This window comes from Protomyctophum parallelum, assembly GCF_964188405.1.
Source record: "Protomyctophum parallelum genome assembly, chromosome: 4".
In the NCBI taxonomy this organism is placed as follows: Eukaryota; Metazoa; Chordata; class Actinopteri; order Myctophiformes; family Myctophidae; genus Protomyctophum; species Protomyctophum parallelum.
In genome coordinates, this window is record NC_139700.1 from 13,838,552 (window position 1) to 13,860,485 (window position 21,934).

General features: G+C 41.3%; 2 protein-coding genes across 2 annotated transcripts in view; both read left to right on the forward strand.

Moving 5' to 3' along the window:
* LOC310857550 (alpha-1,3-mannosyl-glycoprotein 4-beta-N-acetylglucosaminyltransferase C-like) overlaps window positions 1–4,913 on the forward strand; it is a gene marked incomplete at its 3' end in the record, with an annotated part of 30,776 nt that extends 25,863 nt beyond the window's left edge. Inside the window, exons 3-5 of the mRNA XM_083763264.1 lie at window positions 2,428–2,570; window positions 2,973–3,114; window positions 3,754–4,913. Coding sequence (XP_083619390.1) covers window positions 2,442–2,570; window positions 2,973–3,114; window positions 3,754–4,913 — 1,431 coding nt within the window. The 5' untranslated portion in view covers window positions 2,428–2,441. The remainder of the gene's footprint in view (window positions 1–2,427; window positions 2,571–2,972; window positions 3,115–3,753) is intronic.
* A 2,824-nt stretch (window positions 4,914–7,737) lies between these two features.
* Window positions 7,738–20,135, forward strand: rnf141 (ring finger protein 141). The gene is made up of 6 exons (XM_083762545.1): window positions 7,738–7,879; window positions 8,830–9,040; window positions 11,791–11,899; window positions 12,437–12,621; window positions 15,420–15,527; window positions 16,988–20,135. Exons 2-6 carry the CDS (start codon window positions 8,910–8,912, stop codon window positions 17,136–17,138), a joined length of 684 nt encoding a protein of 227 aa, XP_083618671.1. The 5' UTR covers window positions 7,738–7,879; window positions 8,830–8,909; the 3' UTR covers window positions 17,139–20,135.
* The last annotated feature ends 1,799 nt before the right edge of the window (window positions 20,136–21,934 follow it).

Here is a 21,934-nt window from a genome sequence, read left to right on the forward strand (position 1 = left end):
TTATTGTCTACACCTGCAAACTAACCATCAGTTTCTACTATGAACAAAGTTGAAACTTGTATGTGATGTGTTGTAAGCAATGTTGCATTGAGGTGCATGCACTCACTGTGTGAATATAGGGTTATAGGCAACATCCTGCAGAATACATTTTTTTCCCCCCATTCAACCTTTATTTATTTTCTCGGAAATACATTGACGGCAAGCCCTCATTTAGTCTAGTAGCCAGCCCATAGAGCCCCATTGTGAACCCGGATGTTGAGTACACCAAGGTTTTATGTTAGAAATGTTGAGTATGGGTACCCAGCATGTAGAAACTGCTAAATTGCATATGTTGAGCAATTTTCATAATTGGCATTAGATTAGATTAGATTAGATTTATTGTCACTGCACATAGTATACAAATACCTTGACAATGAAATGAAGGCATAATATGTGACCATACCATTAACAACCTATAGAAGGCAAAGTTTCAGCATGCTTTATGTAGCATGTGACATGTCAAACATGATGCTGAATCCATTCCAAGCATTAGTTTTGCAAAAAAAACACTCCTTGGGCTATGATCCATTTGGAAATTCTCATGGGAATTTCCAAGGCCAATTTGAGTCTGTATAGGTCATTCCACAACCAGGACCAAAGAAAGAGATATTTTACCCCTCTCAGATGAAAATGAGGGTAGGCTACTACACAACATAGCCAAGCACTTATTAACCAAATGGAATTTGGAGGAAATGTAGGAAGGGAAATCACCAATAGCTTTGTTTAGCTATACAGTAGCACGTTTTAGAATTGCCCCAGTGAGATCATGGAATCCATTTTAAAGTGCATTGTAATTGATTCCAGGTAAATCGAGCACTAAAACCGAAGGCTGTTGGCCGTGGGGACCATTAACGGGATGTGTTCCTGCATGGAAACGTGTTTGATGAATGGAAGTATTCGGCTTTAACAGTGATGAAATATTTAATTTAGCAGAGCTTTATGAATGTGTACGAATGATGTTCTCGTCTCATGGAGAGAGAGGGCCAAACAACTTTACTTTGATTGTACTGACCTACTGCTGTTGGTCAAGTTATTCCAGAGTAATCATTTTTGAAACATTTAGCACTTACTTACTATCTGCCCTTTTTACTTCTTGTTAGTATATCTAAAGTTTTACCCCTTGGGGACAATAAAAGTATACCGTACTACTATACCTTACTCCGAGCTATACCCATTCTCGTTACCCCTTCAGGCCGGGAACCCATTTTTGGGTTCTGTACAGTGTACATTGATGCTGCTATATAAATGATACGTAGCTTGCAGAGTTAGTTCAGTCAGATATGACCACAGGAGAGACGGGTGACAGCCAGAATGTAGACAGCACCTGGGTGAGCAGTATGGGTATAGCGCCCCAGCCTGTGTCCTCTGTGAGGAGGATGCCCAACAAACATCGGTGAGGCCTTTAGGAGGGCCATTATAATCCACCACCCCTGAATGAAGTGCCTGGTGCTGGGAGTCTGGTGCAACGCACAGGTCCTGGGCCTGGTGAGAGCAGGAGTGGATCTGGTGAGAATTAGAAGGAGCCCGTACAGGAGTCAACCGACAGAGCCTAGTCCTTCCACGCGCCAGAATCTGGTTCTCCCAGTCCCGGCAGAGTAGTTACGGAGCAACGGATTGTGTGGCCTTGCTCATTCCCTGATGGACGGATCGAGGGTAGCTACTGGGACGTAAGTCGGGATTTCAACCCCGGCTGGATCGCCTGAGTGAGGGGTATAATGTTGGTAGACCCAAAACCCTGTTGACCTCAGGAGAAATCACTCAGGATACGTCCCAGGTTCATCCATGCGATGTATTTTTAGTTATAGATAAACTCGAGAGGTTTCTTGCTGTGCCCAAGGGCGCATACATATACTCAAGGGGTTAATATTATGCTGCATTACTATGTGAGTGTATTCAGTGTGTGCAAGACCCACATGTCATTCGCTGATGTGGCAGTTAGCTGACCAATTGGGCAGGGTATTTAAGCTCACCTAGACTGCTTGCGTCCTGCCTTCCTTCTGCATATGGTTCCTGGTTGTTGTTATATGATGTTATCTCCCACCACCACCCCAGCTCTGTTATTTCTGTTCCCCATGGGGGGTTGTTATTGTATATCTATCTCCCTGCTCTTAATGTTTAATCATGGTGTTTAATTGTGCTGAGCAGGGAGAAAAATGTAGCAGAGCCGAACACCAAGATACAATATTATATGCACACTTGTATTCTCATTCTATAATAAATATTGGTTAAATCTATTTGTGAGTTATCTGACTGAAATATTTGAAGTTTTTCAGAAAACTTAGGTCAGGATTTAGAAGGCCTCAGGCCTAAATGGGTTAACAGTAAGAACTATTTGTAACTATCATTTGATCTACAGTAAGTCTGTGTTATGTATGCTTTTCCCCACAGTGAGCGATGGTACCATGAGGCTGATGTGGAAGTCTGTGGATAAGATGAGGTGCTTACGAAAACGTTCCATGTTCCCCTTCCTTGGGTTTCTCATCACCTTCCTCCTCTTTCTCAACCTGTACACGGACAATGGGTATGTGCTGGTAAGTTTTTCCAATTTTACACTGTTTTTTTTACCTTCTATTTTGTCTCTTCCCACTGGGACAACATAATAATAGTAATAGTAATTATTGTGCAAGAATTGTCACAATAAAATACAAAACAATTCAAAGTCACCATCTTGAAGGCAGATGGAAAAGTACATGTTTCAGACAGCAACAATTGATCTTATAAAATACATGAAAGAAATAAGGATTTAAATGAAAATGTTTTCTTGCTCTCCTTTTTATCACTTGCTTGTTTTTAATAATGATTTGAATGAGTCTATCTCTATAACTACCTTCCTGATCCAGGTCGCATCATGCATTTAAAATCCCCAGTGTATCCATTTATTGTGTGAAATGTACAGATTGCACAGATTGTTACAGATTATGTTTGTCTTTTAGGAGGCGAACAAAAGGCAAATGGAGGACACGCTCATACACTCTACCAACTCTGAAAGATATGTCCTCAAAGACCTCTCTAACTTTTCTGGGACCCTAAATGTGACGTATCGTTACCTTGCTGGAACCCCCTTGCCACGTAAAAGTAAGTATGTATTTCCCACTACAGTACATTGAACTAATAATAATCTTTATTGTCCCGAAGGATATTTGTATTCACAGTCTGTTCAACACCCACATCAAGAACAACACATAGCACATAACACCAAGACAATACAAAAACAGGTCCCCACTGCATACAGAACCATCCCATCATGTACGATGTATACAGAACCATCCTATCGGCAGGGCAGTTTGTTTAATGCCGCGATGGCATTAAAAACTCCTACTGAAATGCACCTTTTTCCATGGCAAGGTTCTGTATCTTTGTCCAGATGGCATGAGGTTAAAATAGCGATACAGAGGATGATCAGTGTCATTTGATATTGAAAGTGCTAACCGTGTAATGGCCTTATTGTTCATATCAGAAAGTGTGGGTGTAGGGAGTCCGATGATCTTGGAAGCAATACGGGTAATACTGAAAACTTGGCTACTTGGATGTAATCTGTACATAAATACCTATATCTTCAAAACAGATAAGATGATTAAATGTAGTGACAGTACTATTACTGTTGTCCACAATTAAAAAATGTAGGCACTTAGTTGATGTTTCAGAACAATTCTAAATTGCCTAGATAATAGGCAATAATAGACAATTTCACAGTTAAGCTATTCTGTTTTACAGAATATCTCACCATTGGACTGTCGTCGGTCAAAAGGAAACGTGGGAACTACCTCCTGGAGACGATCAAATCCATCTTTGACCAGTCCAGTTATGAGGAACTGAAGGAGATTGTGGTTGTGGTCCATCTGGCAGACTTTGACATGGTCTGGTGTGAGAACCTGGTGCAGGAAATCACCAGGAAGTTTGCCCACCACGTCATAGCTGGACGTCTCCTGGTAATCCACGCTCCGGAACAGTACTACCCATCTCTGGATGGGCTGAAAAGGAACTACAATGACCCAGAGGATAGGGTCCGTTTCCGTTCCAAGCAGAATGTGGACTACGCTTTCCTTCTCAACTTCTGCACAAATCTCTCTCACTTCTACATAATGTTAGAGGACGACGTGCGCTGCTCCAGGAACTTCCTGACGGCACTGAAGAAGGTCATCACCTCCAGAGAAGGTTCTTACTGGGTGATGCTGGAGTTCTCCAAGCTCGGCTACATCGGGAAGCTATACCACTCCAAAGACCTGCCACGTCTGGCCCATTTCCTGCTCATGTTCTACCAGGAGATGCCGTGCGACTGGCTCCTCATTCACTTCAGGGGTCTGCTGGCCCAGAAGGACGTGATCCGCTTCAAGCCCTCGCTGTTCCAGCACATGGGCTACTACTCCTCGTACAAAGGAGCGGAGAACAAGCTGAAGGACGACGACTTTGAGGAAGACTCCGTAGACATTCCTGACAACCCTCCCGCTACTTTTTACACCAATATCAATGTATTTGAAAACTATGAAGCGATGAAAGCCTATAGCAGTGTAGTCGATGAATACTTCTGGGGGAAGCCCCCGTGCACAGGAGACTTCTTTGTCGTAGTCTTTAACAAATCTGCCAAAATCAGTAAAATTAAAATCACCACGGGTACAGATGACAGGCAAAATGATATGCTGCATCACGGCGCTCTGGAAGTAGGGCAGAGGTCAGTGGAAACCAAGCAAGGAAGGCAGTGTTCTTCCTACATCACGTTAGGGGAGTTTCGTGGTGGCAACATAGAAGTTCATGATGTGGACCACAAGATTAGTTTTGACATTGAGTGTGTGCGAATTGTAGTTACCGCCAGTCAGCAAGAATGGCTTATTGTACGAACTATCAGTTTGTGGACTACCCAGCCCAAGAATCTATGAAATGTAATAAGATATATTGTTTTGAATAATATGTATGTTAATATGTATTTATTACTGTGAAAGTTTTCAAGTTCATTTTGGACAACCTCTGTATCTATGTACTGTATATGTGGAATTTGAAACAGTCCATATTTTTCTTGGGTTGTTCAGAAATCTTCTCTGAATTGTGATTGTTTTTATGGATTAAAATGACTGTGATCAGTTTGTATGAATCCTTTTAACATCTATATGCATACAAGATATGTGTATATATAAAATTGTTTTTACATATAGGTGTTTAGTGTCAATTATTTCTTCTGGCTCATTGCCATACTGTCACTGTACATTATTATTTATTTGTTACATCCCACAATTTTGTAATCAATTTTTCACCCAGTGTCAATTATCTAATGTAATCCTCTACATTCCCTCTGCCAACCTGGGGAGAGCAATGGACTGACCTCATGCTTCCTTCAATGCATGAGGAGTCCCAAGCCGCTTCTTTTCACCCGACGGGGGAGTTTCCCCTAAGTATGTGGAAGGAACACGTTATTCCAACCAGTTCCTTTCCCCTCCATCAGGCACCCCGGGTGACCAGGAGGAGGCAGTTTAGAGACCAGTAATCACTGCATGTTTTTGTGAGGGTATACCTACCCTAGGGGACGCGGGGAGAACATGCAAACTCCACACAGAAAGGCCCTTTTGTTCAAAATTCTGCTCACCACCTATAAAGCATGCAACAACCTGGCTCCCGCCCTACCTCTCCGATCTTGGTGAACCCTATATGTCCCCCCCTCCACTCCCTCAGGTCCAGTGAAGCCAACCTCCTGAAGGTCCACAAGACCAAGTACCACACCTGGGGGGACAACCGGGCCTTCTATGTTTCTGCCCCCTCCCTCTGGAATGCTCCAAACCCACCTCTTCAAGATAGCTTCCCCCAGCTGAGGTCTGGTGAAGATGTCCCCCCCTCCATCCGTTGTTTATCCTGCTTTGTTTTTGTTTTCTTGAATAAAGTCTGTTCCTCGTGTTTTATGTAAAGCGCTTTGGGTATTTAGAAAAGTGCTATATAAATTCGAGCTATTATTATTATTATTATTATTATTATATAATGTTACTGTACAACACTGAATTTAAATATATTTTTGGGTTCCACCTTACCATTCAAGCTTGAACTCTAAAATGAAGAGAGAAAATCTAATGAAGAGAATCAGAGCAGTTATCTTGGCTGAAGGTGCGCCTGACTTTTATATTTGTGGCTGTATTACACTGCCCTCTTCTGGTGATGCATTTGTCCAACGTTATCAATATCGGTCTGCATCTAGACTGTCTCTTCACTCTCTTGGGTACCATATATTAGCTACTGACTGGCCATAGCCTACTCCAGTGGTCCGGGGACCACCAGTGGTCCTTGAGGAGGTTCCAGGTGGTCCCCAGCTAAATGATGCACAATTGGTCCATTTGGTTTCATTTTACACTCTCAACAAGAGTTACATTATTGTTAAACAGCTACATTACAAGAAGTCTACATAATTAGAGAATTTAGAAGAATTGGGTAACAGGTACGCTCGCCCCAATTGTACATTTTAATCAACGTTTGCCAACAGAATGGATCAAATTGTGTGTCAACTGTCAACGATATTTAACTATTCTTTAGTTTAGTGTCTGAGAGGCTAAATGTCATCCAACGTGGTCCGTGGATACATGGCCATTGGCCAATAATGGACCTTGATATGAAAAAGCTTGAAAACTGCTGGCCTATATACCAAGGTGCCATTGGTCAAAATAATATGTTACTATACTGTCTGGAGTCCAGACATAGTAGTTTACTTAATGATAGTATATCATTAAGTCCAGACTCTGGACTTAATGATATACTATCATTAAGTAAATTATCATTAGGTAGGCTACTGTATGCAAATAAGGGGGGAAATTATGTGACAGCATTATTTTGCCTATTTGACTGAATGACTTAATGATTTGCTAAAACAAAGTAGAAAACAGTCGAAACAATACAAAACATTGTATTGTTTATAGGCTACATGTATACAAGTCCCACTGGGACTGATTGATAATGGTACCACAACTTTCAGCAGCTGTTACAAAGTTTCCCAAGGGAGTTGGGTTGGAACAATTTTTTCTGTGATAGTATAGTAGACACCTTTATGAACACATCTGTGAAGAAAGCTAGTGGTAAGCATTTTTTTTTCCAGATTTGCCATAATTTAAGCTAATTTGCCCTTAGTATTATAACAATATAAACAAACAATGATATCAAGGTTCGGGTGAGGCGATTATGCAGTTTTTCTTTTCTTTTTTGTTTAGGCTACTGGGGCTAAGGATCTGAGGAGGAGCATTTTAAATTCCAAAAGTGGTTATATTATATTTATAAAAGTAAACGATGGCAAGACAGAGGGCGCGTTCGGAAATACCGCACCGGAGCGCACTCTCCTATTAGTTTGCATTAGTGTGTGCAATGTGTTAAAGTTAAGTTGCGACATTGAGGGGGCAGAAAACAGCCCGGTCACGTGGTTCATGTACTCGCACGACTGACTCCAAGTCCAACAATGCAAGGCCGTAAACTACCGATTTGCCTGGCCCATAGAATATGTCATGGCCCCAATCACATGAACGTGCGCAATGATAGTCAACGGAGCAGCGCTGGCTCGAGCTGCACTACCAAATCCGGCCACTATGTCCATTTCGCCTCAGGGTTTCCTCTGGGTGCCTTCTCTAGAAATATATACAGTCTAAGGCCTGGCCCCATGAAGTGAACGGAGTTGTCGTAACTCTGTCGTACTCTATGGCTCTAGTCTGACTACTCGAATGAGCTACTACTCGACCGTGACGTCATCAAACAGCGTCTACTGTGAAAAAAACAACAACAACAGGGTTAATGCAGTGTAGCTATAATTGTGAACTATTACATCAACCTATCATAATAATAATAATAACTATGCCACTTTATGATTGTATGTCTGTAGTTCAAGGTAAGATATTACTAATATATGACAGTAGTTGCTCTGTTGCTATGGGTTTAACCTTTTTGTACGGTATATTTTGGTTTGAATTTTGCTAGCTAATGTAAATGTTAGATTGATTTGGCTTAATTGATCATATATATATGTACCGTGTTTTATTTATAAATTACGTTGTTTACTTTTGAATAAGTTGTTCAAAATATGTTGACGATTTGACGACAGTAATGTTTGCTTCAGTTACCATCGAAACCGCGTTGAAATGCAAATATATTATCGATCTTAAATTGGTTGCTAAATATAGTTCGAACTCTATAAGCATCTCCAGCAATAGAACTATAGGCCTACTTGTCTTGACACGTACATACTAAGATTGTACTATTGTACAACAGTACATTATTAATTAATTGGTTTCCGTTCTGTTTCTGCCCTGTAATCTTACAGCCAATGTTCACTGGAATGTCTGTGTTTAATTGTTACCTATCTGGTTTAACAAGTAGGCTATAACTGTTAACTGGTTATACATGAAGTACAACTGTAAGATACAGTCACAGCAATTGGAAATCATATCGGGCTGCCCAGCTGCCATTGACAATGAAAGGAGAAATTAGGTCTAATTTCCGCCAAATATGACATAATTGAAACATATATTTGTACGTCTCTAAATGTTCTGAATTAATTGAAAAGGGTGGACCCTATTGTAAACAATTATGCTGTCGTCCACAGTTAACAGTTTTTGTATTAAGTTGTGTATTCACTGTGAAAGAATATATATTCATTATTCAAAGCTTTGCACACATTTTTACGATTTCTTTCAAAAATAGCAGATCCACAAAGATTTTCAACGGCTAAAGTTTCAAATAATGGTTAAAAGTGGTTAAAAGCTATGAGGTGATCGACACAGATGCGTCCTCAGGTCTAAATGGGTTATAACATATAGTAAATAATTTGTCCCCCATTAGACTCCCCCAGTACTGAATGAAGTTCAGTGACTCTCCTGGTCCGCGCTGTGCAAAGTGCTGCTACTGCTGCTGCTGCTGTGATGGGCCAGCAGATCTCAGGTCAGGCGGGCCGCCTGCCTGAGAGAGTGGTGAAACATGCCGGCCTGGTGCGTGACAGCGGTTACCTCACCTACGAGGAGTTCCTGGCCCGAGTGTCTGAACTCAATGATGTGTAAGTTCAACGCTGTCACTTGACAAATACGGGCGCAGTGCTTAGTTTAGACAGCTTTTGGTTTAGACTAGTCATTGGTTAGACCAGTCATTAGTTCTACAACTACAACCTCTCACCCTAAACCTAACCTCCCATGGGGCAGCAGTGCAGCACACCTAAACCTAACCTTAACCCATGTCTAACCAATGACTAGTCTAAACTAAGTATGCACCCCACAAATACTGCAACCATGAAACCAGTATATAGAGTGTCGCAGTTCCACCACCTTTCATGAAGACGAGCGGCCCGAAAGAGAATTTCTCATTCATTTTTCCCAATAGACGTTTAAAAAAACTCGGATGGTGACAAATCATGACAATAATCAATTTGTTTAGGGCTGAACAAATAATTAGAAAGAATTAAAAACAACCAAAAAAGGTTTTGTACCCTGCCCTTTTTTGCTTCTTTCTAATTATTTGTTCAGCCCAAAAGAATTGTGTTTATTGTCATGATTTGTCAGGAGCAGAGTTGGCTTTGTCCAAGGCTTTAAAGGACTTTAAATAAATACTTTCTGAAACGTCTATGGGAAAAATGAATTGGCAATTCTCTTCCGGGCCACTCTAGGGGGCGGGACTGCGACGCTCTTTATAGGCTAGCCGCTATAGGGCACTGCCAGGTTCCTAAACACTGGGTCAGTGAATGGGAACCCCTTTTGGTGTTTTAAGCATTATGTTATGCTTTAGGTGTTGAGAAATAGCAGATCTACAAGCTTGTAGCGCGGCACTCGGTGCCAAGCTATGAGCTTGTAGATCTGGTATTTTTTTTAAATCGTGAGAATGTGGCACAAATCTGTCACAAGACATATACCTCTGTGACGGTGGCGATATCCCACTGAAACGGTTTCAACACTAAAACCGGATGTTTTGTCAATTTATATATTAACTGTATTGAAACTTAGGTCAAAACTCAGGTGAAACATATTATATTATCTCCCATTTGCAATCACCTTATTTATTTAAATTGTGATAATTGCTATAGCTATTGGAGCTCTGATGGTCCCACCGTCCCAGACAGAAAGGGGACGTAAAGAGGAAATGAATATGCCCGGGTAGAAGGCATCATGACTGGGGGTGACTGGGAGGAGTGACTGGTGTTGACATCGCGGATCGTCTGACTCTGCCAAAACGGAACAGTTACCCTTTAAAAAACACCTCCATTCAGTTTCATTGTAACTGAGATTTTCGATCATAATTCATAATCTTTTAATACCGTATTTAGCTATAACGAGCGCAAATGTTCGATGCTAATTGACAATGCTACTGTGCTACTACCATAGAGCGCAGGGGAAAAAATGGCTACTCTCAGCCGCACAAGAGGAGATTAGACCCCATCCCTCCCAGAGAAAATCCCATAGCCTGGAAGGACGATCGGCCTGGCTCGTTCAAGTGACTTTGAATTGAATTGAATTGAATTGACTGGTGGGTCCGTGCCATAGAGTATGGTCCGTACGGGAGATCCTATAGTTTACAGGACCGAAATGAACGAAATGAACGAATCATTTTAGTGAACGAACGAACGACCGATCCGTTCACTGAAAAAAACGAAAGTTCCCACCACTACCGCGTTCATGCACGGCACTACACACACACACGTGCGTGCGCACACCACTGATGCACGCATGCGCACACCACTGGTGCTCACTGATACATACATACATACATACAGGTACATACATACACAGGACATTGTGGCTTACAGGAGTGGTTGCATCACTCAAAAAAATATTGAAATAAACTATATACTATTTATATCATATTTATTTCAATCTTTTTTTTCTTCTTCAGAGAGACATTACAAGTATAACATTTTCTTTTAACGTGATCGAAAAGGTATAGGCTGAAGCTTATTAATGCCTATCCTTAAGAACTCAACCTTCAATTATAAAGTTGTTCAAGATAGGGTGAGTAAGCCTTATGGTCTTGGTCTCAAAGATGTCTTATCCAGGGGTTTTTCAACTGATTGTGAACGAGGGACCACCACCCTGACTTAGAATCAACCTGGGGACCACTGTTGTTTTGGGTGGGGTTATGGGCCAGGGTCCGGGACCACCACCCTGACTTAGAATCAACCTGGGGACCACTGTTGTTTTGGGTGGGGTTATGGGCCAGGGACCACCACCCTGACTTAGAATCAACCTGGGGACCACTGTTGTGTTGGGTGGGGTTATGGGCCAGGGTCCGGGACCACCACCCTGACTTAGAATCAACCTGGGGGCCACTGTTGTGTTGGGTGGGGTTATGGGCCAGGGACCACCACCCTGACTTAGAATCAACCTGGGGGCCACTGTTGTGTTGGGTGGGGTTATGGGCCAGGGACCACCACCCTGACTTAGAATCAACCTGGGGGCCACTGTTGTGTTGGGTGGGGTTATGGGCCAGGGACCACCACCCTGACTTAGAATCAACCTGGGGGCCACTGTTGTGTTGGGTGGGGTTATGGGCCAGGGACCACCACCCTGACTTAGAATCAACCTGGGGGCCACTGTTGTGTTGGGTGGGGTTATGGGCCAGGGACCACCACCCTGACTTAGAATCAACCTGGGGGCCACTGTTGTGTTGGGTGGGTAGGGAACATTAGGATTTTTAAGACATTTTGTAGAATCAGGTCTCGGGTTAAGTCATATAGCCCATCTCACTCAGTCATGTGGTTACTGCCTGGTTACAATATTATTTTCAACATGATTGATTTCTCCACTGCTGTGTTTCTCTCAGTACGGCCAAGTTGGCTTCTGGACAGCCCAAGCACCTGCTGTTTGAGGTGCAGCCAGGCTCCGATGCCACTGCCCTGTGGAAGGTGGCTGTGAGGATAGTCTGCACCAAGGTGAGGTGTGTGTGTGTGTGTGTGTGTGTGTGTGTGTGTGTGTGAGGATAGTCTGCACCAAGGTGAGGTGTGTGTGTGTGTGTGTGTGTGTGTGTGTGTGTGTGTGTGTGTGTGTGTGTGTGTGTGTGTGTGTGTGTGTGTGTGTGTGTGTGTGTGTGTGTGTGTGTGTGTGTGTGTGTGTGTGCGCGCGCATGCACACACACACACACACACACACACACACACACACACACACACACACACACACACACACACACACACACACACGCACGCATGCATGCTGTGTATGGGTGTGTAATTGCATGAGATTAGCAAAAGCAAATTGCAAATGTGCATTTGTACATGCTTGGATTTGTGTCTGTGAGGGAGTAGTCTCTCGAGTCGAGACACACTGTTGAGTCCGTCAAAGGGCATTGTTTTTCCTTAATTTTTTGATGATGGGTTCTCAGACTGGTGAGGGAGAGACGGGGGAAGTGAACTAAAGATTGTGTTTCTTGTACGTGCGTGCGTGTGTGTACGTGTGCGTGCGTGTGTCAGATCAACAAGGAGAATGCGATGGTGGAGGCATCTCGCATCATGAACCTGTACCAGTTCATTCAGCTGTATCATGACATCACCAGCCAAGCTGCGGAGGTGCTGTCGTCAGCAGAGCGCGTCACAGAGGGACCCTCAGGACAGCTTCCGTCTGCAGAGTCCTGTCAGGCCAGCATGTGGATGGGCAGGTTAGAATGGATTACATACCTGGATGTCCCGTTTGTCACTGTATATTTGCACACACAAATCTGCTGACCTCATCATGTCAAGGAGGCTATGTCCATTTTTTGCCTAAGGAGTGTGTTGTGTGCCACAATTGAGTGCCACAATTTTTTTATTTTTCCAGTTTTTCATGTGTTTATGAGGTGTACTTCATTAGACACCCTGGAGTTGTTTTTATGTGCAATGGTGTATTAACTTTGTATTTAGGGTTTCTTCCTGGAGGCTGAACCCTTGACAGTCAAACGGAACCAATATAAACACTGATAGGGTGACGTATAACTATTGCACACGCACCTCCCCCTCATGATATATATATTTTAAATAGACAACCTCTGTGGGCGGAGCTGCCTGCCACATACACACGTGTGAACTGAACGGCGCAGTTTGCTGCTCTGCCTAACTGTGTGACAGATTTTCAAACAGTCATTTCACACATTACCACACCACACAATACCAGTTCACTTCACAGCAGAGCAGAGTTCACGTCGGGTCCTCAGGATTAATCAAGGAAACCACAAACCAGCCTTATACAGTACCTGCTCTGCTGTCCATGCAGTTGCTCTGCTGTTCTCAAGGAGTTCAGGTTGTTTCTTTTATAATCACAGTGGCCGGGCTTTGAGTCAGAGTGTAGCGTGCATTCATGTTGGCTGTTGTTATACTTATACAAGTATAAGTAAATACATTGTAAAATGAAAAATTAGAAGTATCTGTTATGTCACGCTGGAAGTCATGTTGCCATGTCTGGCTATTACAAGCGATGTTGTTAAAAGGATTGGTGTTGTTGATACGTTTTCATAAATCAAGGCAATTTCTGTGACTTGTTTTCGTGGACCTGGCCGCTTGTTTTTAAATCTGGCAACACGACCTTTGCTGAAACTCAATGCAATCAGAAGGAACGGCATATTCATGTTGTAAATTGAGTTTGATCAGAGCAATAGAAGAGTGGAGAGTCTTCTAGTTGCTAGCATCATGGGCCTAGGGCAGAGCTGCAAGTGTTTTGTGTTAATAAAAATTTAAATGCCAGGGTGCTTAGCTGGAGGAAATCAATAGCCTACAGTATATTGGCAAATTATTCATGCTAAATGATCTATCAAACTAATTGTTTCTGCTGTTAAACTATGATTTAATTGGATGATGAGATGAGCTGATTGTGACAATAGGGTCAATATAATTGGAGGAAATAAATAAATGATTAAAAAAACATATGGAAAAAAACCCAGGTCTGATATGGTATGGATGCGTGGATTAGGCCTATGCATGGATAAATGGTGGCAATATAAGTTCATAATAGTGCTTATCCGACATCTCAGAAATATGGGAAGTGTTAACTTCTAACATTCACAAAAACATGAGTTTTTGTTACATTAGACACACCAATGTGTCATCCCTCTGTCATTTCATAAACAAAAGGGCAGAGCCATGGGCTGTCCTTTTATAAGGAGGGGGAAGGACTAGGACAAGTGGGTGGTCTTAAAGGAGGAGGCGGAGGGACTGGATTAGGTGGGTGGTGCTAAGGTTAAACTCACGCATACCTAATGAACTGGTGGGCGTGTCCACATAAAACCATCATTTTAACAAATACTGTACACTTTTTTGAAAAAGTTCTTCCTCCTTATAAATCTGATGATCATGTTTAAGGGTGGGGAAAAATCACGGCACTCCATCTTTAAGCATAATGACATTTAGTAAATGTTGCCTTATATAGGTTGTCAATGGTGGACATACTGTACCTTTTCTAAATTCCTCTCAGACAATTCCAGGCAACTTTTTTTCTGTTATTCAGGATATATTGAAAATACAAAATCAGCTGAGTTTGGTCAAATTACATTATTACTGGACTAGTTTTATGGAATACTGGACAACTCACCCCGGTGCGTGCCCTCCCGGAATTTTCACCAGTGAGGGGGATAACTTTGTAATATGCTATTGGCTGTTTGTATTCTTTTTGGAAAAATATAAAAAGATACTCCTGTATGTTGACCCTATAAACAATTTAGTATTATTTAGTATATGTATGGTTTTGCACACTCAAATGGTACCTCGTCAGATAATCCCCACATATCCTACAACAACTTCCGTGAACAGACTTCACTGTAGTAGCTTTTCATAAATTATATTTGTACTTAGGCTGTCTGCTGTCATGAAAGTTTATAGTTAGAGAAATACAAAGTCCAGCCGTCTGCTGTCCAGCCTCTCCCACCCCTCACTGGGGAAAATTCTGGGAGGAAAACAGATACGGGGTGAGTTGTCTTGTTACCGTTGTATGAATTGTCCTGTTTATGTTTGTCTGTTATGTGTTCTTTTGTTTTGTTTTCTCTTGTTATGCATTCTGTATTTACGCCTGATTCTATTCTATGTCCGAGCATAGACATGGTAACGCCCCGCCTGCCTCTGATTGGCCTACCGACACTGCCCGTCTTGCCCCCATGGTATCACCAGACAGGCTGTCATTCTTTTCAGAATCAGAATCGCAAAAGCGGGTGCCTATGGGCTATAGTTCCAAACATTACTCCTATGGCTGGACTATCCACTTCCGCATTCCATTGTTACAATGGGAGTCAACGCTAGTGTCGCCACTCTCTTACTATATTACTCTGGCTCGGATGTAGAATAGAATCAGGCTGTATTTACGGATCCCCTTGAAAACGAGACGGTTCATCTCAACAAGTCAAGGGGTTATTCCCAATGAAGAATTTCAACACCTCCCCAAACCACTAGGTGGCAGTCACAGTTAAGTAACCAAATTGAGTATTTTTTCCCACAGGGTGAAACAGTTGACCGATGAAGAGGAGTGTTGTATCTGTATGGACGGCAGGTCTGACCTCATCCTGCCCTGTGCTCACAGCTTCTGTCAGAAGTGCATCGACAAGTGGTACGCTTAACACTTCTTATTACATTTGTGGCAGATTCTAGTATTGCGGTGGCTATTTGTGTGTGTGTGTGTGTGTGTATACTGTGTATATATGTATATGTATGTGTGTGTGGGTACTTACAATGCCCTGGTTGATCTAAGGCTTATTCTAAACGCAATCAAAACTAAATGTTGTTTTCTAGGGGCGCTATATACAGTAAATGCACCATTTTCCATTTACTGTGCACTTTATGTGAAATGGCTGGATGGTGCTGCTGGAGCAGAGTTAATTTTGTTGACTAAGACTAAGTGGACTAAGGTTTTTCAGAAGACTAAATAGGACTAAGACTAAATGGTGTGTATTAAAAAATTTACACCAGATTTCAATGTCGGCGGGAATATATGATACTACATTTCAGGAACACTAAATTGCAGGAGTGCCGAAGTCCTGACGTCACTCACTCATCCCCTGGTTCATGGAAGTTTTTCTCTATGGAGAACAGCATGGGGTCATCTAAACATCATCTCATATAAAAAATTGTGGCCAAAAATAAACAAACTGTCTCAGCGAAATTGTCGGGGAGGTGGCTCTGTATCGTTTAAGACAGTCATATTTCATACTAAGTCTGTTTCTAGCAAAAATTTAACTAATTCGGTAGCATTAGCGTTTTCTCACAGTCAGTTGATTCTTCATAAACATATGAGTGAAACCGCCGGGATGATTTGTTTATTTTACAAATACAGTTCCTAATGAGGCGATCTAAAATCCCCCTATGGGGATTACAATGCAAATAAAAAAGTACATAAACCAGTGGCCTTAGCGCCCTTTACCGATATATATATATATATATATTTTTTTTTAAATATATTTTTTATCCCACGATTTTGTGACCCATTTTTCACCCCTGTGTCAATCATCTAATGTGATCCTGGGCTCTACACACCCTCCGCCAACCTGGGGAGAGCAACGGACATAACTCATGCTTCCTTGTCCAAGTTGCTCCTTTACACCTGACAGGGGGGAGTTTCCCTGGTTGGACTTAGCGCGTGGAAGGAACACGTTATTCCAACCAGTTCCTTTCCCCTCCATCAGGCGCCCCGGCTGGCCAGGCGGAGACAGTTTTAGAGACCTGGATTACTGCATGTTTTTGTGAGGGTACCTACCCTAGGGGACACGGGGAGAACATGCAAACTCCACACAGAAAGACCCTTTCGCCAACCCCACCTTCGGGTATGGGCACTGATGACGCGGAAGGAGGAAACACGCCGCCAGCACCCACAGCGCCCCGAGCGGGAATCGAACCCAGGACCTTCTAGCTGTGAGGCGACAGCACTACCAACTGTGCCACCGTGCCCCTTTACCGATATTGAGAGTTCGGTGCTCTATATCTGTGATTCCAAAGCTTGTTTTTCCTCACAACTCCAAAGTTGACACATTTAACTTATACTAGAATCCTCTGATCTCTCTTGTTCACACATAGGAGTGGCCAGAGCCGAAACTGTCCCATATGCCGCCTGCAGGTGACGGCTGCCAACGAGTCGTGGGTGATGTCCGACGCACCGACAGAGGACGATATGGCCGGCTACATCCTGAACCTGGCCGATGAGGCCGGGCACCCACACAGGCCTTGACATGTTGACGTGACCCATTTAAGACCTGAGAATACATTCTACAAATGTCTTCTAAATCATGACAGTTTTCTGGAAAAATCTATGTATTTCATGTCAAGGACACCCCAGAATTATCTGTATTTGGCCGCAGACCACGATCTGGCCGCGGACCACCCCAGAAGCAAATATTTCAGCAAAAAAACGTTTGCTGTGAAAGAATATATATTCAAAGATTTGCACACATTTTCACGATTTACCAAACATAGCGGATGTGCAAGTTCATAGCAGTATATGTAGATCTGCTAATTTTCAACAGGTAAAGTATAATTATAAAATAATGGTTAAACTGGTTAAAAGCTATGAGTTGACACAGATGGTCTAAATGGGTTATCACGCCAACTATACACACAGAGACACTTTCAGCAGGGCTGCATGGGTCACCTGCCTTTGATCAGTTCTGTTCATTAGACGTAGGTTTGATTTTAGTTTGTCCAAGTGGAGTCCAAAATTGGGATGGATGACATGCTAAAAGCTGTTAATATACCTTTTGTTTTATTCCTTTCACAAACAAATATGCTGAAATAACTCATTGTGCACTACACCAGGTTAACTTTACAGTAGGAGTTTAACTACTAACCTGGCTTGTAAGCACATGGCGTTTAAAGCACCATACCGATCACATGTTAATCTATTGACTATGACTCACGCTTTTTATAGGTGTTTTTTAAGTTCAGTTCAGGTGTGTGTGTGTGTGTGTGTGTGAGAGAGAGAGAGAGAGAGAAGCAGGCTGAGGACGTTGCTAAATTAGAAAAGGCTAATTAATACATGTAAATCACTTTTAAATCCAACCAGCTCAAATGCATTAAGACGCAGTCAGAATATGAATTAAATAGCGCAGACTTTTCACTGTGTTGGATCACATACTAACACCTTACTTAACACAATCTGACAAGAACGCAAAGTCTCATTTTTAGCCCATTTGCCCCGTGTGCCAAAACGAGAAATCTCGTTTTTAATTAATGTTATTTAGTCCAAATAATATATTTTTGTATTATTATTTTATTTTAGTCTACATCCGAATCCTCAGTGCATGTGGCCGTGCACATGCTTATTAGTCATTTCTCACTCCAAATTGGGACAAACTGGGATATTTAGAAGCTTATAAAACTTGAGTTGAACTCAATTAGCTAAACATGCCAGATACCACTGCTATGGTCTTTTTATGTATATACTGACTAAGAAAGCAGCACATGAAACATAATGTCCCCTATACCAAAGTGCTTTAGCAAATATGCACACTCTTGTTTCAATAATTTCTTGAGTTTAAAATGACTGCTCCAAGTGCATGTTTGTCAATATGGTTGGATGTAAAGGAAATCCACTTCCTGAATTTAAAGTGAACTGATCACAACGATTTCATTTGTTTCAGAATCACTAAATATCATCAAACAATAATCTTGCAAAGCTTAAGAACCTGGACTGGGTTCTGATCCTTGCGTTGTGCATTTTGTTGGTCAGTCGTAGCATTTTAATTCAAGGCCTTTTTACCACTTATTATCTTACACTTGTTACAGTGTTAGACCCAGAATGTGGACGCTAAGCCGTTGAATCCCAAAATACCCTACAATAGAAGTTACAGAGTATAAGTGATCTTGATAGGAATGCATATTCCTGCATGACTAGAGAGGGCCAATACACAGCCATGCAAAGCAGTTTAAAGCAGTTTGGTGAAAATTATATACGTATTATGCAGTATTATGCTGGTTCGGTGTTGAATCTTGCATTGATAATACACACATAAGGAGGTTATAGAAAGTATATACACTACAGTATATATTTGGGGTCTAACGATACATCTTAACAGCGACATTATACGTATCACGATACAACGATACGATATCGGTTCATTATGGCGATACGATTCAATTATTTGAAATCAATACAGTAACTATTTAACAAAATATGTGTGAAACTTGTGGATAATGCAGTGCTGAATGGGCAGTTCTCCCTTTTGTATATATTTTCTTTTGTTGTGACAGAGAGACAGACGGACAGTACAGTATATGGAATTCACAGAACAAGAGTTACAGAGAGACTACTAAGATACGTTAAAAGGACTAGGAGAGGTTTGAGTCATGCAATATGTTTCTATAAAACCTATTAAAGTAAGTGTTGGGCATTGGCTGTTGCTTTGATGGGGTACACATGCTGTGATCGTGAGCAATGTTTACTTTATCTTTCGGTTTTCTAACTAAACTAAAATTGTCTCTTTTGTGTGCAGTATATTCTCTAAGTTGATTATCTGATTACTGTAAGCAGTACTGTAGTCAGTGTATTACTCCACCTATAATGTGATCTGCTTGGTTTGGCCTGACTATTCTTGACATTTAGCAATGGGCAGAGCCATAGAGTATAGACAGAGTTGCGACATTGAGGGGGCAAAAAACAGCCTGGTCACGTGGTTTTGTGCGAGCCCATCCAATGCATTCCGTAAACTTCCGGTTGTCCGGAAGTCTATGTAGAAGAACCTGGCCCCATGAAGTGAACGGGGTTGTCATAACTCTGTCTTACTCTATGGCTCTGGCAATGGGCAGCTTTATAATTTCGAATAAGGAAATAGGCTATGTAATCTTGAAATCACATAATTAAATGAAAATGTAATGGGTTGCAATTGTATCCAAATGTGAAAGTCCTACGGTTATTGACAAAGTTAAGCATTAGCAAATACAATTTACTTTTGAAGTAAGGGTAAGGGTATCAAGTTGATTGTATTAGCAAATTCACATTTATTTTTAAATAAAAACTTAATATAATTATTTAAATTATGTTTCTTCTCAGCTATGTAGTTCTAAGTTTCTGCTGGATAGTTTTAATAACTGATTTGTGGTGAGGATTACACTGTATTAGTACTAAGGTTTGAGTTGCTAAAATGTTCTATTTGACTAATTAGCTGTTTATCAAAAATCTATTTTATATAATGATCCATAAAGATGTGAAAGAATAAAGTCTGACAATGTTTTTGTTGTTGTTGTCCAAGTGACTATAAAGGAGCAAGTTACATTGACCATAGTATTTATGTTTTACTAAGTTTTGTATTTAATTTTTTGTATACTGAGACTTTACTTACTTGCCTATCGCTAATTCTTTGCCTAAAGCCCATGTTTTGTAATGGCATCATCATGCTATTATGCCCGTGGATGATATACAGAGTGAACTTAACAATGATACATTAATATGATAATACCTTTTATAGGCTATAATCACCAACATGAATTATGTTTGTTATTATTTACAGCTAGGTAGAGTAGTGAGGCGAGATGGAAAAGGGGCGACCAAACCTGTTACCCACCAGACACGTGACATCATGTGACATAATACCCCATAATATACATATAGGCCTATTATATGTATATATTGAGTCACCCAAGCCTCCTATCACATCTCCATATATGGTCACGTATGTCAGTCTGACTGGGCCCTCATCAAACCCTGTACACTTAAGACACAGTCACTGCATGCCCCCACTGCCACACTAGAGTTCTCATCGGGCCCGAAAATTAAGGCCCGGCCTTACCTGGGCCCTCATCAAACCCTGTACCCCACGTACCAAACTCTTCTCCCTTCTGGCTCCAAAACTATGGAATGCACTTCCCATCACAGTCAGAACTGCAGCCTCACTCCCAATCTTCCGCCGTAGTCTGAAAACCCACCTCTTCAGACTCCACCATGGCCCGCACTTTATGTAGACTTAGATATATTTTAAACAGACTTATAGCTTGTTACGTAGACAGCATTAGAATTGCATTTTATGTAGTCATAGCACTTTATAGTATATATGTATAATATATAATATATATAGTATGTATAGTTTACATAGATACTCCACTGTTACGTTCTTAGTTTATACATGATTCATGATAACTACTTTTTATATATGTGATGTATGCCATGTTTTTGTTATTGCTTAATGTAAATCGCTCTGGATTAAGAGCGTCTGCGAAATGCCTGAATTGTAAATTGTACACTCAAGACACTGCCCCAACTGCCACCCTTAGATCTCCATATATGGAGCCAGATCTGTTCTGACATTCCATTATGTTGATCAGACCTCATCAAACCCTGTACACACTCAAGGCTCCATATATGGCCAGTACAGAATTCTTTCCATATAGCCTATGTTGATCTGACCGAAAATGCCAGCGCTCGCCCAGCAGTCTGCTGTCACCCAGACGGATGCATACACACGCCCCCAGGTGTCTTACTCTGGTGTAAGTTAGATAGCATTTTATGTAGACACTATATAGTATATATGCATAGTTTAATTATGGATATATAGATCTATATACATATTCCACCATTAGGTTCTTATACGTATGATTCCTGATAACTAATTATTATGTATTGCCATGCTTTATGTTTTGCTTAATGTTAAATCGCTCTGGATTAAGAGTGTCTGATAAATGCCTATTATTTTTAATTGTGTGCTATTGCCATTGACAATGCATTGGGCATTTAAGTTAAAAAAGAACTCAGAAACTACAACATATTTCAAAGCAAAAGGTTCCAGCATGTGTGTCCGCACAGTAAGCTGAATTATAAAAAGTGTGAATGGAGTTTCTAGGAGAAAGTGATGTTTTTGACAAAATATTGTTTGTTCAATTTGAATTCAGCAAACAGACATTTTCAGAGTTTCCTTTTTTGTGTTTTTTTTTGGTTTGTGAAAACGCTGCAAACGCATGAGAAAAATCACAAAATGTACCTTTAGTATAATTATCTTGGTTCAATTTGAAACCAGCAAACATAAATATATGCCTATA

Excerpts from the sequence above, each read along its gene's own strand:
- rnf141 (XM_083762545.1), top strand. The coding sequence starts at position 8,910 with ATGGGCCAGCAGATCTCAGGTCAGGCGGGCCGCCTGCCTGAGAGAGTG. Across the intron at positions 9,041-11,790 it reads GTGTCTGAACTCAATGATGT|TACGGCCAAGTTGGCTTCTG; the intron begins GTAAGTTCAACG and ends TGTTTCTCTCAG. Across the intron at positions 15,528-16,987 it reads CAGAAGTGCATCGACAAGTG|GAGTGGCCAGAGCCGAAACT; the intron begins GTACGCTTAACA and ends GTTCACACATAG.